The sequence below is a fragment of the Acipenser ruthenus genome, chromosome 10 (genome assembly GCF_902713425.1).
Source record: "Acipenser ruthenus chromosome 10, fAciRut3.2 maternal haplotype, whole genome shotgun sequence".
NCBI lineage: Eukaryota > Metazoa > Chordata > Actinopteri > Acipenseriformes > Acipenseridae > Acipenser > Acipenser ruthenus.
The window spans coordinates 35,263,824-35,282,539 of record NC_081198.1 but is presented as its reverse complement, the minus strand read 5'-3'; the positions used below and the strand labels follow the sequence as shown (position 1 = coordinate 35,282,539).

The 18,716-nt window shown below is 38.3% G+C and overlaps 1 protein-coding gene across 2 annotated transcripts in view; it reads right to left on the bottom strand.

The window, feature by feature from the left end:
- The window catches only part of vps8 (VPS8 subunit of CORVET complex), a 132,993-nt gene that overhangs the window by 97,258 nt on the left and 17,019 nt on the right, over positions 1 to 18,716 (bottom strand). For both annotated transcript variants that reach the window (XM_034016381.3, XM_059032092.1), the window contains exons 16-20: positions 17,589 to 17,624; positions 17,081 to 17,171; positions 8,788 to 8,834; positions 7,976 to 8,065; positions 6,811 to 6,857 (exon numbers count right to left, since the gene is read on the bottom strand). In XM_034016381.3, the coding sequence (XP_033872272.2) occupies positions 6,811 to 6,857; positions 7,976 to 8,065; positions 8,788 to 8,834; positions 17,081 to 17,171; positions 17,589 to 17,624 (311 nt within the window). The remainder of the gene's footprint in view (positions 1 to 6,810; positions 6,858 to 7,975; positions 8,066 to 8,787; positions 8,835 to 17,080; positions 17,172 to 17,588; positions 17,625 to 18,716) is intronic.

The window sequence follows — 18,716 nt, the reverse complement described above, 5'->3', positions numbered from 1 at the left end:
AAGCTTGTAATAAAACCTGGAATCGGTGAAACTACTATGCAATAGGAGTCTGATTTCCATCCCTGCAAAAGTACATGTATACGCTAATGTTTATTTGGAACACAACCTCAACCTCTCCTTGAAAGTGATCTTTGCTAACTAACATTAGCGTTGACAATATACTCTATAAATGAATCATACATGCATCATGACCAATATTTAACAACCACTGTGGCAGGTGTACTCATTTACAATTTTTCTCCTTTACTGTATCAGATGCAGCAATCAGTTTCTGAAAGAGATGAGTGATGCCGTTCCGCACTATTATAACATACACAGCAGATGCTGAAGTGAGACAAGTATGGTTATCTTTCCTGCTGTCAGTTTGAGAGAAGACAACTAATAAACAGAGTTAGTGGCGAGGACAGCAGCTGCAAAAAGAAACTCCCTCAGTCTTCACAGAGCAAGGGACCAAATCAGCACAAACATCCACAGCAGCCCAGGGCAGTGTTCTTAGCTCATCCAATTCAGCTTTCAAAAGATAAGCCACAAGTTAGTTTTTTTTTTTTCTTAATTACTGTTTAGCTGGAAGGCCAGGGTTTTATTGATTTTATTTAGTTGAATTTTCTAAATACTTTCCCAACCAAAACAAACAGTTGAATCCGAGTTTCATACAACAATGATTACTAATAAAGACGAGCCTTTTCTATCCTTAGTTACAAAAGATAAGTCAGTGGTGTACGAGGTTTATTGAACTAGGGCAGTATACTTTTGTATATTTTTTATATAACAATTATGTATACACAGTGCTATCCCGTTACAATGCGGTTGTCGGAGTCCATAATTAGGAGACTGTGTTATTTGTGTTTCGCTTTATAATGAATATTGGCATTTTTTCCCGAAATGATTTACAATTCCCACACGCCGAATCAATATTGTAGCGTACAGTGGAAAATGAAGAAAGGAGATGAACACAATTAGCAAGTACTCAAATCCACGGTTTATTGGGACGATTATTTCCTGGGCCACACCAAAAACAACCTTGCACTCTCACAGCAGCTTGTCTCACTCGGCTCTGCCCGCACTGATGTGGGTACCCCCTATATGCTTTCATGTCCACGCCTCCCCGGACGTCATCCACCAATCCTGACTTACTGCTTCCCTGCTAACACACACACACACACACACACACACACACACAAACAAACAAACAACAGGGTCCGTAGACCAACAGTATAAATCCAGGGTCCATACACTATATACAGTATAATATAAACTGCTATTCCACCAGTTTAAAGTTTACATCGCTCTATTTAAAATCTATAATTTTTATAATAAATGTTGCAAACTGTAAATAAATAACACAGAATCCAAGGCTTTTATACACACTTGTATTGTTTCATACTTGTTTTGTAACATTAACGGACAGTTTGTTTACTTTTAGAAAAAAAATACAGTACAAGCATGGGAGAGCTTTATAAGTAATACTGGTCCCAGTTTCAACTTGAATGGGTTTAAATACGGTAATGTAAAAACAACAAAACAAAATCGCTGTGTTGTAGGTTTTCTTTTTTCTTTTGAGTTTCTATTACAATTTATCCTAGCATAATTCACATTAGCATCACCAGGATCACTGAAAGTATCTGGAATGATCACCCAACGCTTGCGAGTCAAATTGCACTATGGGGCAAAGGGGAGCCATGACTTACTGTGTTATAACCGATTCCGCACTATAACAGGTTGCATTATAATGGGATAGCACTGTGTGTGTGTGTGTGTGTGTATGTATATATATATACATACACACACCGGAGAGGAGGGCTATAGTGGCAAATTACTGACCCAAGGGAAGACTATTGTTACTGACAAGGGGCTATAATACTAAATACTAAGCACAAGTAAATAAATATTGATATATATATTTTGTTTAAATACAGCTGATACAGCATAAGTAAATAAATAACAGAAAATGTTTTTGAAGTTCATACTGGATAGTTATAAACGCTTTTTGGGTGTCCAGCTCTCCGTGTGGCTTGTTGACTGCTGCATAATCCAGTTTACATCCCAGCCGCCTTTTTTTTTTTTTTACATCGTCGAGTGGTGTTTTAATCATTTTAATGTTTGGAGCATCTTTCTTTTGTACTATGTTTTGTAATTAATTTTCTGTCACAGAATCGATGTTCTGTTGATGTGAGGAGTGCAGGGGAGAAAGGCGTTCCTTTGAAAAGGGGTGGGACTGACAGTGCTGTGAACCAATCACATGACAGACGGCGACTACTGCCCGGTGGTATAAGGATGCGAGGGCAATAGTTCAATCTATTTTTGCTCCTATGATGCGGTTTTAACCAATCACAGGCTAGGATTTCCAACCACTGATATATAAACGTTTACATACCCCAATGGAAATTTTTAATTTCTAGAAATTTCTTGAAAACAAATAATTATAGGAAAAAAACTTTTGCAGCAAAAGTTTTGCTTTTGTGGCTGAGAATAGATGTCTACAATTATTTAACTTCAGCAATTGTTTTGCAGATCTCCAAACATACCAATTCAAAAGTATTCATACCCGGACAAGGAAAATGAAATTAATAGCTAGTTGAGGCACCTTTAGCAATAATAACCTCTTTAAAAACAATTAGGATATGATGATTCTCTAGTGATTTTTGACCATTCTTCAACGCAAAATTGTTACAGTTCATTGAAATTCTGATGACCTCTCCTGTGCACAGCCTTCTTCAGCTCATACCAGAGATTCTCATCGGGACTTTGACTAGGCCATTCCAGAACCTTGACTTTATTCTTCTTTAACCGTTCTGAAGTATATTTTGATGTGTGCTTTGGATCGTTGTCATGTTGGAATATCCAGTTGCGCTTTAAAACCAAACTTTGTAGCGGAGGGTTTCAAATGATTGGTCAATATCTTTTGGTATACTATGGAGTCCTTTTTATCATGTATGGGAACTAAATTTCCTGTGCCATTAGAGGAAAAACAGCCCCACAGAAGGATATTACCACCTCCATGCTTGTAATGTTCTTTTCTTTGTACGCCCCACTAGACATTCTCCAAACATAAAGACTATCAGTGTGACCACTTAGCTCGATTTTTGTTTCATCACCCCAAAAAACCTTTGACCAAAACTCATTTCCATCATTCAAATGCCATTTTGCAAACTTTAAGCAACTGTCATTGTGACGTTTTCCTAAGAGTGGCTTTTTCCTTGGCCTGTGACCATTGAGACCTTCACCATGAAATACTCAACCTATGGTTCTTGTACTTAATAGAAACAATAGTTGAAATTGGGATACACAAATGCTTGGAAATCTTCTTGTATCCTTATCCAGCTTTATGACAATAATTCATTTTCTGCCTAAGGTCTTCAGATAACTCTTTACTTTTTTCCATATTATGACTTATTGGTAATGACAGCAATCATCCTATGCCTAACCCTTTTATACTCTCTAAGAATGTTCACCTACAATTCAGCATTTTCTAGACTTTTCTAGAATTAGGTTCTGCATTATCATATTGAAATTTCTAGCACCTTGTAGACAAGACTATCATAGCATCAAAGGGTATGAATACTTTTGAATAAGCATTTTGGGAGTTGCTGAAATAAATAATTGTAGACATCTGTTTCTTGTAACTTTTTTCCTCATCCACAAAAGCAAAACTTTTGCTACAAAAGATTTTTCTAAAATTCTTTGTTTGAGACATTTCTAGAAATTCTACATCTCCACTGGGGTAGGTAAACATATGACTACAACTGTGTATATATATATATATATATATATATATATATATATATATATATACATATATATATATATATATATATTTATTATTTTGGTGAAACTGTTTAAATGAACTACGTCTCATTTTATTTCTTAACTTTTCTTACAGAAAGATTGCAGTCTGACTTGTCATTGGGCTCCTTTACTGTTTCTGGTTTATTTTAACAAGACATCAGGGTCAGCAGTAAGGAGTATCATGCCATTGTCATATACTTACTCATGTTGAAACCCTAAATGCTAAAGCTAGGAGAAGTTTCAGGTAGGAAACTCTAGTACTCCTTTAGGTAACTCCTTCATTGGTGTCATACTTCAATTAGTGGCAGCTACCAACAGTTTTTAAGCAAGACAAATGCAAACCTCTGCACTATCGTTTGAGTTTACCTCCACGTTTTTGGCCTCATCTTTATTTAACTCTTCTTAAGTGACATCTTTTGTCTGATTAATACTAATGGATTACATAAAATGTAATCCATTACCACATTTCATTTTCACTCTGAAGAAGAAATCATTACAGTTACTGAACAATGTAATCAGAGTACAGTAATGCTCCACATGTAATGAATACAATACGCTAGGATAAAAAGTAGGAAAAAAACAGAATTGCATTTCGTTACTCCAAAGCAAAACTAGAAAATGCATCAAAGCACCTTCTTTAGTATAGTAAACATGTCACTTTCTATAGTACAGTGAAAAAAAAAAAACTTTATAAGAATTCCAAGCCTATTTATTACCGGACAAAAACAGCCTTGTGAGTACACACATTAATGCAGCCAATAAAAAATGCAATTGTCAGAGGTCGAAATCAGACAGGAATAAAATGTCATTTGCGCGCGCCTGTGTCAACAGGATAATTGCTCAGGAAACAAGGTCATTATGAAGAGATTGATACACTCCATGCAGAAATTGCACACTGGCAATTTGCATGCAGTTGTACAGGCTGCATGATGTCAGCGACAGCTTGGGAATTTGTTTGTGCACACAGCCTGCCCAATTTTGCACCGAGCTGGGTGACAATCGTGTGGCTCTGGGAGCTGGAATGCATTTGGGAAGTGAAGCAAGCTAAAAATCTGAAAATAAGCAGTGACGTATAAAAAAAGTCACCACAAATCAAGTCATTCGCTCTTTATTTAATGTGTCGGTCCAATGAAATATTTAAAATAATTATTAATTTAAGAAAAGTGCAGGCTGTTGTATAATTCTACAAAAGCGAGCAGGGGAGCACTACGGACTGGTCTGAAAAAAAAAAAAAAATGATTGAGAGCTTCTCTTTTTCCATCAAACGCAGTCAACTCTCATTAATTCAAACCCAGTTTGGACAAGACCCTGTTCAGGTGGGTTATCATAATCCGTACCATATTAAAAGGGTGGTCTAGTCTAGGAACCAAGGATAACCTTTGAATAAAAAAAATCAGTCTGCTGTAATTGTTTTACACACTTCACAGATTTCTGATATTGAAGTTTAGTTTCTGCAGCTGCTCTCAGCATGCATTTCAATATGATAGCGGCATGGTTCAGTCCACTGTACTGTATATGCTTTGCGACTGCTAGAATAGAGTACCACAGTGCCACCTGTTGACTGAAAACGACTTGTTGAATTACGTAAGTGTACAACCCCCAACCTGACCGTTCCCCTACACTGTAGGGCCTATAGTATCTATGTCTGGTGCACCAAACCCTGCACCCATACGCAAAAGGAACTTCAAATGTTTTTTTTTTTTTTAAAGTCAGATGGAGAAAAATAAGGATGAAAGAAACTCCAAGAGCAGAACCACTTGCTGCCAAAATGAACTAATTTTCTTCTTTCAAAGAGCCCTCCAGTGCAGAAAACTGCCAATCTAATAATGAGCATCCTAATTTCATTAAAGAGGAGTGCTTCAGACAGCTAACAATGGCTCATCAGCAATAACACACACTCACACAAGCTCATTAACAAGCACCATGCTGGCACCCTGACCCCAACAATACACAGCAAAATAGCCCTCACAGCAGGAGTGAAGAACTCAGTGTTGGGGAATGCCCCTGCTGGTGTCTATGGGACTTACACAAGAGGTGGTATTTTGTAGGCCATGAAATTACAGAAATGGATCATGAAAAAATAAGACTTTAAAAAGTATTTCTGAAGATCTTTTTTTTTTTTTTTTACAAAAGTTGGTATTCTAATTTCTAATTATTGCTTTCTCAATATTGAGCACAAATATCTTTCATGTTCCTCTAAGCAGTTCTGCAGTTTATATAAAAATAAAAAAAAAACACATCATATCTTTGATCTTATGAGAAATACACATTCCCATAGTCAAAAAACTTGGAAGACCACTGTGCTAGAGATTTTTAAAAAATAACACATACTCTAGAAAGAAATAGGGAAGTTATCAGTATATTATGAATATTCCAGAGGAAATGATTTGCAAACGGTTATTGCTGGGTTGTAATTGAGATGCCATTTACCAGGTGTGTGCCGAAACTGTTATTCTCAGAGTAGTTACCTTTAGGAAATTTGAAGTTGTTGGGTATTAATTAAATAAAATTACTCAACACAAAACCCCTGGTTTCCCTTGTTTACACAATTATCAATCAATAACAAGCCATACCAATCAGTATTGTGCTACAGATAGGGTTTTAAAACACTCAATGCAGAAGTTAACTGCTATTGATTGGTACTCAATTGTAAAGATGAGCTTTTCTTGTTTTGAAATCAACACATTAATTAATAGGTGTGTTTTGATACATTTAATAAATGCAGACAAATAATTCTTAAAGGCAATTACTCTGGGAAAATACGAGCATCAGCACACCCTACTAGTTACTGTGCTGTACTTAATTGAAACAGACAACACATAACATACAATTTAAATGTTTTTGATTATCAGATATTCAAAGCCTGACAATTAGTGAAATCATGGCAGCTGAACCCCAAGACGGCACTGAAAGGCATCACCGACTTCATTAGAAGCTGCAGATGAGAGACTGATTAAGACTGTGATAATTACACTGAGCATTGAAGGAGAATCTGGCAGGAGGAGGCTGGTGCTTTTCACTTACGTGCGCTGGAGCAGGAGACAGTAATCAACCATGACAGGCACCATGTCCTGTTGAGAGAACCACACAAAACAAATTTAGCAGCGTACGGTACACTGCACCCCAAAAGGACAGAACGGAGGAAAAGATTTCAGAGATTTTAAGGGAGATCTGGGGAAAAAGGTTTTGAATGTTGTGACTTGTCCGGACTTGGCCAGCAGGCTAAAGGAATAGTCAATACTAGCAGTACTATTGAGATGTCCAAGTTCCCAGTCCCAATCTGTCTTCCTATTGCACCCCCACTCTTCAATACAGATCCACTGTGTCATTTTCTGATTCAGCCATCACATCTGGGTGACTTTTTAAAATGCCCCTGTGAACTCAATACAGATCTTAGATACATGTCCTCACATCAAGTACAGCTGGTACACCAGAGTGTAGCTATTAAGATGCCCCCTTTAGAGATTCTGCCCCCAATGGGTGTATGAAACACCACATTAGTTCTGTGTGGTATTTATTACTGGTGTATTTCTAATCTCCACTTGAGGGACAGGTTAATGCTTACAGTCTGGTGTGCCAGCTGTACCTGGAGGTTAGACATGATTATGAGAGCTGTTTTGAAGCCAGGTCTGAGTCTATCAATATTTTTATTTATGGCATCTTACCTTGACAAATATACATTTTATTTTGTGGTCAGCAATGTGTTCCAAGTGTATAATTTCATAATACTCAATCTCAAACCCAATCTAGGGCATGAGTTCAGTGTTACAGTACATTTCCAACTATATATTAGACAAATATATGTTTTGATTTTACACCAAACCCGGTCCTTAGGGTTGTTTCCAAGCAAAAAAATGAAATAATTAAAAAAATGTTTAGATTGATCAGGTCAAGTGGTGAAAAGTTATACACTGGTCAAAATGTGGTTGATGGGCCTCTAACGTTAATCAAGCTTTTACTCAAAAACGGTTTGTGCTACAGACTTGTGGTAGGTTTCATTTTATTGGACATATATAGTGAATGACAGAGTACAATAGCTAAGATGTATAACATTATTTTGTTAGCTATAACCACTTTAAGGGAGAACGACAGGACTTGACTATAGTAGTAACCAGAGTGCTAGAGTTTACTGGCAACGGCTTTAGATTCATAGGAGCACAAACGTCATTGTTTGCCGATGTGAAGTTACCTGAAAATGCTGCTCCATCACTTGGATTTTACCCTGTTCAGGACACTTCTTTAGTGACCGGTCCGCATACTGAAAGAGGATCTCAGTCATCTGGGAAAAGAAAACTTTGTAAAAACACATGGCCTTCTCTGAATCTACAGTACCAACTCTCACCTCATATCCCACAATTGTTAAGAACAGAAAAAATAGTAATGAAATATTCTCCAATACCAGCATTTTTTTGTAGCATGTTGCAGGGGGACAGGTTATGATTCTGAGAGATCTACTGAGGCCACAGGGTGCTTTACATTTCTTGAGTTTTAAAAAAGTCACCAGGATGTGCTTACAAAAACCGAAATGATATGCAAGGGTAATCTAACTTGGTGCAGGTATGAAATACCAACATTACTGTAACTAATGTATTCTTCTTGGCGACTTTTTAAAACTCAGAAATGGAAACCACCCCTGTGGCCTCAATAGAGCTCTCAGAATCACATCTAACCCCTAAGCCAGATCTTGTACAGTTTATTTTAAGAATTAGAATTTGTTTTGTTTTGAAAATAGGGCCAAAGTCTGGAAAACAAAGTACATTATCCAATTTAGTTTCTTCTAAAACTAAAAATGTTAGGTCATCCATGTTATGTAGATTTTTTGTATTAGTATTGGCTCATTTAAAATAAGATAGTATTTTTTTTCTTTTTTAAACACAGGTCAAGTTGGCCAATGAGTGTTTCTTTGGTCTCCAGATATATAAAATCAGCAAATATTCTTGGTGGCACATTGAAACTTAGGAGGTTCTGGTCTTTATATTAAAGAAACAAGAGCAGACTCACCTTGTCAGCTACTACACCCTTTCTCTTGTTTGGATCTCCAAACAACCCTGAAAAGAGGAATGCAATATTAAAATAAAGATGCACTAAATGGTCCTCCCAAGGCTGATGACCTGAATATCTTGCTGAGGGAGGATAGGACAACCTATTGAGAAAGGTATCCAGAAAGGGGGGGATCCGGACAGTGGAAGCACAGCTGAAAACAAACCGGCTTGAGTTCCAACAATCACTCAACTCAACCAAGAGTTCAGCTTCCTAGCTACCAAGTAAACGCCGAAAGAGACTGTGGTGTATATTCATTACCCCGTGTAACAAATCTTTTTTTTTTTTTCGGTTCCTGGGTAGTAAGTGTTATTTCCTAATTGCTTATGCCTCAAAAGTATAGAAAATGGCTATTATTCCCCACAAACTTTGCTTTTGTGACCAGGACAGTGATATTTTGAAATTTACCTATTTTCCAGAACATTCCAGATAGATTCAGTGCTGAGTAAACTTGGAGTAACTTCTAGAACTTTCTAGAACTTTCCAGTAATATAAATAGTAGTATAAATACAGGGGCCTTAAGCCCACCAGTTCAGTTTAGTTCCAGCTGCCTAAGTGGATACATATCTGCATTTTTCTGAGATGGCATCAAGGTCATAGGAGACTTCAAAATGGTGGCATTCCTGATGGGTCTCCAAGGCGGTTTTACCAAGTTTCCCTGCTATCTTTGCCTTTGGGACAGCAGGGACACCAAGGCGCACTACCACAGGTGGGACTGGCCACAGCGGACCGAGTTCTCTGTGGGGAGGAACAACGTCAAGTGGGAGCCACTGGTGGACCCCCGGAAGGTGCTGATGCCACCACTGCACATCAAATTGGGCCTTATGAAACAATTTGTCAGAGCTCTAGATAAGGAGTCGGCAGCCTTCAAGTACCTTCAAGACTTCTTCCCTAAGCTGTCTGAGGCAAAGGTCAAAGCCGGTGTCTTCGTCGGACCACAGATAAAGAAGATCCTGGAGTGCAATAAATTCCCCAAGAAGCTCACTAGTAAGGAGAAAGCGGCTTGGAACAGCTTTGTCGCAGTGGTTCGGGGCTTCCTGGGCAATCACAAGGCCGAAAACTATGTGGAGCTTGTTGAGACTCTGGTGAAGAACTACGGCACAATGGGCTGTAGGATGTCCCTCAAAGTCCATATCCTTGATGCTCATCTTGATAAATTCAAGGAGAACATGGGAGCGTACTCGGAGGAGCAAGGCAAGCGCTTCCATCAGGATATACTGGACTTTGAACGCCGCTACCAAGGACAGTATAACGAGAACATGATGGGAGACTACACTTGGGGGCTGATTCGTGAAAGTGATTTACAGTATAATCGTAAATCTCGAAAAACTACTCACTTCTAAATCTTTTGTAGTCATTTTTGTATTACTTTAGTATAAATACATGTTAATTTGGATTCATATGTTGTTTTTTTCTGACTTTATGTGAACGAAGACACAAATTCGCCCGTTTTCTCATTGGAAATAGGTAAATTTCAAAATATCACTGTCCTGGTCACAAAAGCAAAGTTTGTGGGGAATAATAGCCATTTTCTATACTTTTGAGGCATAAGCAATTAGGAAATAACACTTACTACCCAGGAACAAAAATTGTGTTACATAGTGTTATCAATGATACTAAATCTAAACACCACCGGCATTTACATCATTACATCAGAACCCTTCCTGATACTTACCATATCTTTACATACAGAATTACACTGAAAGAGACTCCACTGTTAAATATGTGAGCCCAATTTTAACTAACTAGTGGTGGCACTTAGATCTGCCATTAAGATCAATTGAATAGACTACTTTGTTTTGCATTTGAATACAATGTTTTCTTGTTAGGTTTATTTTACTAAACAAATGAAATACTGCTGCTGTGCCACCAATGCCCTGCAAGACAACCGCGTACATCTTTCCATCAGAAACCAATTCAGGTCACTCCAGTGCTGAAGCAAGACGTGGTCTCTGCTGTATTAGTGTCACTGTGTGCAGCTGGGACTTGAGAATTACTATGACATTTCATCGCCTGGCACTGTAGGGCTGGCTAGGGCAGTTTACAATGGGATACAGATTAATTACTGGAAAACATATCCAGACAGATCAGCATTTATCCTCTTCGCCTGCCTCTGCAAATTAAAAAAGTCAACGATTTGTCATAGCCTGGTCTTCCCAGCTGCTATCTCCTTATCTCTGTACCTGCATATGCTCAATAGATCTGAATTCGCAAGTAAAAAGGCAAGGGGCACAAATCTCAAAGCTATTTACTGTAGTCGGTTAAAAAAGCAAGAATTACAAACAATTAAAGTGGAAGACGATACTATAATCTCTGCAATTGCTCAGTACTGGTGTACTAGAAAAAAAAAAACTTTTTAAAATTAGGGACCTATCCTCCTACATAGGTTTTATCGAGTCAAGACTAATAGCCCTGCTAAAATGGGCAGTGTCAGCAGACTTGCAGTCTCAAACGTACCTGCTGGCAGCACTGCCACAATGCTGTAGTAGGCCCATGAGAAGCAGACAGATGCTCATAACTTGCAGCAAGTCTCAGGTTTATTGTGAAATCTCCCTTACTTCATGTTGACATGGTTGGATGACGACTTTTTTTTGCAATTATTATTATTACTCATAGTCTGTATAGCGATGCAATTATTATTATTACTCATCGTCTGTATAGCGATGCCCCACCCGCCCCTACCTCTGATTGTGTTCCTGTGAAAGTGAAGCGACACTGGCTGATGCCACCAAATGCCATTTTGATTGAGGTGAACTGAATTCTGGATTTGTAAGGCAGGGAAAGCAATGGAGTCGATTACATTTATACTAGTGCTGGGTGGATTTTTGGACAGGCTTCAACTTTGATTAAGCGGTATGTAATTCAATATGTTAACATAACATTGTTCAGCAGGTTTCATTCAGCAAAATTTGTTAATTCTATTTGAAGCAAAATTTGTTAATTCTATAGGGTTATGCTAAACTTTTGGCCATAGTTGTAAATCAGAATAAAACCAACCAACTAATTTGAATTGCCTTGATGAGAGGGCACTAATAAACTAAGCTCGCCTGCCAACTTGCAGTAAGCATCAGATGTCAAATTGAGCTGCTTTTTTCACATTAATAATCATGCAGCTTGTGTTTACTGTGTGTAAATATTTCCCACAGAAAGCAAACTTCTCAAAACTGCTAATCAGTTCTACTGTATGTACATGTGCTTGCTAATGCAGCAACAATTGTTTTAAAATTATTACTGTTTTGTATTCACTTAATGAATATTTTTGTATTCTGTTAATCTAAACATGAAATAGAACAGAGGAACTGTACAAAAAGTCTTGCTGAAACATTTGTCTAATTTAATCTACAGCAAATATGAAGTATGTATCTCAAAGGGTTTCTTCGAGGTCCTGAAAGTGCAGATAGTGACTCTGTCACCTGACCTCCATCAAACGATCCAGCGGTAAGGGGCTGCAACTCATCTGAGGCCCAGGCCCAGCTGTAATCCAGCAGCAGAGGGCTGCAACTCATCTGAGGCCCAGGCCCAGCTGTAATCCAGCAGCAGAGGGCTGCAACTAACTTGAGGCCCAGGCCCAGCTGTAATCCAGCAGCAGAGGGCTGCAACTCATCTGAGACCCAGGCCCAGCTGCAATCCAACAGCAAGGATCACCAGCTGGTTTCACATTGACTGATCTATCTGTTATCGCCTCCCATCGTGGGTTCTGAAATTTATTTGGCGGTTAGTGCTCTTCAATTTGTGGAAGATTTTACTTGCAAAAAGTGCTCTTTTACTCAGTGCCTATTGCAAAAGGTTTCTGATCTTGAAAAACAAATAGAGACTGTCAGAAGCATACACAATCATGAGCATTTCATTTAAACCAGTTTTAACAAAATTAGTAACACTTGGATAGTGTTGGATACTGAAGGTGAAGCCGACAAAGCCCCCCCCCGATTCTAATTTTTTAAATGAGGCTGCTCCTTTTCGACATCACTACCACAGCCTGATTGCAGAAGCGTATGTGCAGAGGGACCTGAGAAAATATAGTTGAAAGGCAAGAGTTGAATGAGGATTGGGTGACCGCTAGAAAAGGTAGGAAGAGGAGACGGATAAGTAGTCAAAATACAGAGGAGATCAAATTATCTAACAGATTCCAAGCACTGAGCAACATTGGCAACGTGTTGACTGGAAATAGGGGGGAGGTCCTGTTAGTAGGCGACTCAATTATTCGCCACATTGACAAGTGATTTTAGCCGTAAAGACCCTATAAACAGAACTGTTACCTGCCTCCCTGGAGCAAAAACTAAGGACATTGAATCAAGAGTGTGCAAATTATTAAATAATCGGAAAAAAGAGTATTTAAACTAGGCACTTGGGGGAGGGGGGGGGGAGGAAGGACCTAAAGAGATATGGAAGATTGAGGTTATAGCTTCCTGCCACCCCCGCTTCCCAGTGAGTAATCATAGAGGTGTGTGTTATAGTAATCTTACTTAAATTCCTATTATCCCTGCTCAATCACTTGCACTTGACGGGACTGTTCTATGTTTATGCTTATTTAATGTTAGGACTCTGTCTAATAAGACTCCGTTAATTAGTGATTTTATTCAGGATTATGGGTTTGATATTTTATCATTAACTGAAACTTGGCTTGGACCTAATGACAATGTCTCACTGATTGAGGCTTCCCCACCTTACTATTCTTTTTTCCAGAAAGCTCGCTCTACTGGGCAGGGAGGTGGACTTGCTACTATTTTCCATAGTGAACATAGAACTAATCAGGTTACTGTCCCAGGTTCTTCATCTTTTGAACTGTTAACATTAACACTAAATAGTGCACTACCTGTTCATATTGTAATGATCTATCGACCACCTAAGTCAAACCCATTATTTTTAGCTGAATTTAGTGACTTGCTATCTTCATTGACAGTCCATTATGATAGGATTCTTCTACTGGGTGATTTTAACCTGCATGTTGATACAGAATCTGACTCCACTTCTGCGTAATTTATGAGGCTACTGGATTCCTTAGATTATATCCAGCATGTAAAAAGTCTCACACACAATCGTGGCCATACTCTAGACCTGGTAATCTCTCGTGGTTTAGTTGTTAAAAATGTATTAACTACAGATCTCACCATTTCTGACCATCTTGCTATTCTTTTTGAGGTCAGCATACCGGTAACTACAAAATCCATGGAACGTACACTTACATCTCGGGATATTAATTCCTTAACTGCTGGTAAATTTTCTGATATACTGAGTTTATTATCAATCCCGGAGGGCTTATCTGTAGATGAGATGGTTAATACCTACAACACCTCATTGACTGGTATCTTAGATGTTGTAGCGCCAGTCAAAACTCGGAGGGTGTTTAAAAAAAGCTCACCGTGGTTTAATGATGCTACTCGCAAATTGAGCAATGAGGGTCGGAAATTAGAACGGAGATGGCGGGTTACGAAACTGCATGTTCACTACACTATATGGGCCTGGCTAAATATATGAAGGCTCTGGCACTGGCCAGATCAACTTATTACTCTAACTTAATTGAAACTAATAAAAATAATCCTAGATTTCTTTTTGCTACAATTGATAAAATAAATTAATCCTTCTCCAAATAGTTCCACCCTTGATACTGGTTTTATTCCTAGCTGTAATGACTTCTTAAATCACTTTAAAAATAAAATACTACACATTAGAAATCAGATTCCACAAACATATTCTATTAAGGAGGCTTGCTGTACAGTATTACCTATCAGTGCCTCTAAGGCTACTATGGAGGTCTTTTCTTTGATTACCCTTCAAGAGCTGACAGCTCTGATTCAGCACATGAGAACTATTACATGTTCTCTTGACCCCATTCCTACAAAAATTATTAAAAAAACGCTTTTGGAGTTATTATTAACCACATTTTAAAAATGATAAATAGTTATCTTTCTTCCGGTATTGTTCCCTCAGCACTTTAGGTAGCTATAGTAAAGTCCTAAACTCATTAATAACTACAGGCCCATCTCCAATCTCCCATTCTTAGACAAGGTTTTAGAGAGGGTTGTTGCATTTCAAGTACAAAGTTTTAACTCTTAATGGTGTATCTGAGAAATTTCAGTCTGGATTTCGTGCTGCACATAGTACAGAGGCAGCCCTTGTCAAAGTTGTAAATGACCTACTAATAAGCTCTGACTCGGGCTTTCCATCAGTTCTAATTCTTCTTGATCTAAGTGCTGCTTTTGACTCCGTAGATCACTCCATCTTATTAAATCGGCTCAAATACTTAGTGGGACTGTCTGGCCTTGTCTTATCCTGGTCTGATAGGTATCAATTTGTCTCTATTGGGGAGGAAAAATCAGCATTGCCCGAAGTTGATTGCGGTGTTCCACAAGGCTTTATTCTGGGTCCATTGCTATTTCATGATATATTTTACCACTGGGTGATATCGTTAGGAAACATGGTGTGAACTTCCACTGCTATGCGGATGACACCCAGCTGTATTTGTCTTTAAAACCTGGTGATACTTCTGTCAGGGTGTTATATGCTGCTTGCTTTGCTGATATCAAATGCTGGATGTCTCAATTTCTTAATGTTTAATTCAGATAAAACAAAGGTTATGTTTGTAGGCATACATAACCAACTAAAAAATGTAACATTGCATGAGTTTGACCCTAGCAGTCTATTATCAAATCCTGAAACTGAAATAAAAAATTGGGGGGTTATCTTTGATCCTGATTTATCATTCAAGTCTTATATTAGGGAAGTTTCCAAAGTATCCTTCTATCACTTGAGAAACTTAGCCAAACTGAGACCTATTATCTCCTTATCTGATGCCGAGAGACTAACACATGCCTTTGTTTCTTCAAGAATTGATTACTGTAATGCACTCCTCTCTGGCATCCCAAAACGTGCGGTGTCCCGCCTACAGCTTGTTCAGAATACCGCTGCTAGAATTTTGACTAAAACTAAAATAAATAAGCATACCACCCCTGTTTTAGCCTTCTTGCACTGGCTCCCTGTTCAATATACAATTGATTTTAAAATCTTATTATTGACCTATAAAGCCTTGAATGGAGCAGCACCTAGCTATTTGCAGGAGCTACTGAGCGCGTATCTCCCAAATCACACTCTTAGATCACAGGAAGCGGGGCTGCTTGTTGTTCCCAGGGTCAATAAAATCAATACGGGAGGTAGGGCTTTTTCTTTTAGAGCCCCTAAACCATGGAATGCACTACCTCCATGTGTTAGGGAAGCTGGGTCTGTGGGTATTTAAGTCTAAACAGATGTTTATAAAATGGCATTTTTATCTTAGTGGTTTATATAAAAGAATTCAGAACCACCTTTCATTAATTAGAAATAAAAAAATGAATGAACCAATAGTACAGCACTTCACCAGTCAGGGACATGACATAAATGATGTAAAGTTTGTAGTATTAGAACAGCTCAAATTAGACAATGCGACATATAGAAGAATAAAAGAAAGTAAATGGATAAATAGACTGAACACGATTATGCCAGCGGGACTCAACAGAAAAGAATGAACTAATTAACTTCAATAAATATATAACATTTAAATAAATAAACAAAATTCATTCAAAAGTTGTGCATGCTGATGCGCTGGGGAGGCCAAATCTAGACTGATCCTCAAAGCCAGCATTGCATGATATAATAAAAATATAAGTTTATATAAAGTAGTGTTAATTAGAATTAATACAGATTCAAAGATAGAAGTAAAAATGATGTCACAATATATAGAACACCATTACATCATGTAAGAATAAATCATGAATTTGAATGTAAACAATAACAAGTAGTTGTCATGCCGTCAAAAACCTATAAATACCTCCAATGTTTGGATTCAAACACAGGCTCCCTTGAGAAAGATATGTACAACATATCGAAACGTTGGGCAGCTGGCTCTTTGAGCTAATATATATATATATATATATATATATATTGCATTTTCTAATGCTTTACATTTTTGACAACCAAGTAAATTGAACTTTGTTAAAGGGTTTTACCAATACACAACATCAAACTGGTAATACTTGGCGATAACACATAGATTTGGACAGAAAATCTGTAGCAACTAGCTAGGATGTTCCGTCCGCTTCAGAAACAGGGCCTGTCAAATCCTGATCGCTCATTCATATGTATACTATATAACAAGCGACAATGTCAGCGAGATGATTTCTAGATTTAAGAGACTGCTCGCAACTGGCACATCTGGAGAGACAGTAAAATAACGGGGCCTCCCTTGATTGGCACTGGAAAGGTAGAAAGAAGTGGTACTTACCAACCACAGCTCTGGCTGTGCCCTCGTGGAATGACCAGGCCAGTGATAACGCCTCGAGGAAACGCTCCTGCTTCAGTAAATGATCCACTCTCTGGAAACAAAAGCATGGCATGGTCACCAAACGACTGAGGACTTCCCTATGAAAAGCTCTGGGGTATATGCTTGGGAATGTCCGGAACACAGGTCACTGGGCTTTTCAAAATAGCTCATAACAGTAACCCAGATCATAGGGGGAGGAAAAATGTATAAAACTCAATATTACTGCAATGACACTCAGAACGGATGCAAATACATAAATGTTAAAAAAAAGTGTCATTTGAAGCTACTTGCTCTTTGGACATAAACATAAAATAGGGAATACTTACTGTAAACTGTCACTTAAAATACAGAATAGGCTATTACAACCATATGCATTTTATATGGCTGGCCCAGTTCAGACAAGAAGCCTAGAAAGCAGGATATAAAGTGCTGAAGTTGGCAAACATTGTTAAAAATATATCATGCTTACCTCTCGCCAGTTTCTTAGTGTCATAACATGGACAGACTGCAACAAGAAAGATAGAAGGTAAAATACTGGTGTCTCACTTGAAGCTGTTTCTTGCAGCATCACAGTCAGACAACTTAACCGCATAGGTGACAAGTACACTCTTTTAGGCACCTTGGAAGTTGTATTTTAATATCTCTTGTATAGAAACTCTGTCTGTGGCTGAGTGGGGCGGGTTCAACCTTAAACAAATAAATACATTTTGACACCCCAGCATGGCTTTGCTTGAGTAGGTAAAGCTGCAGTTCAGCAGCTCCAGTTTGCTTAGATTCTACTACAGACTCAGCTTGTTAAGACTCCAATCAACACTAGCAGACCTAGCCTGAGAACTGCAGTTAAGCAAACCAGCATATGTACATAGTAACCATTTTCAAACTATATTTTCAGGGAACCCACGTTGTAAATATGAAAACATATGGATTTCTATTATTTTAGTTAATAGATACAGTGCCGTGAAAAATTATTTCCCCCCTCTCTGATTTTCTGCATTTTTGCATATTTTTGACACTGAATGTTACCAAACCAAAACCTAATATTATATAAGAGACCCTGAGTGAACAAATAACACAACAATTTGATACATATTTCATTTATTTATTAAGAAAGTTATGCAACACCCAATGCCCCCGTGTGAAAAGTAATCGCCCCCTTAGACTCAATAACTGGTTACGTCACCTTTAGAAGCAGTAACTGCAACCAAACGCTTCCTGTAGTTATTGATTAGTCTCTCACAGCGCCGTGGAGGAATTTTGGCCCACTCCTCCATGCAGAACTGCTTCAACTCAGTGACATTTGTGGGTTTTCGAGCATCAACTGCTCGTTTCAGGTCCTGCCACAACATCTCAATGGGGTTTAGGTCTGGACTTTGACTAGGTCATTCCAAAGCTTTAAATTTCTTATTCTTCAACCATTCTGATGTAGACTTGCTTGTGTGTTTCGGATCATTGTCTTGCTGCATGACCCAGCTGCGTTTCAGCTACAGCTCACAGATGGCCGGACATTCTCCTATAGAATTCTCTGATACAGAGCAGAATTCATGGTTCCTTCAATGATGGCAAGGCGTCCAGGTCCTGATGCAGCAAAGCACCCCCA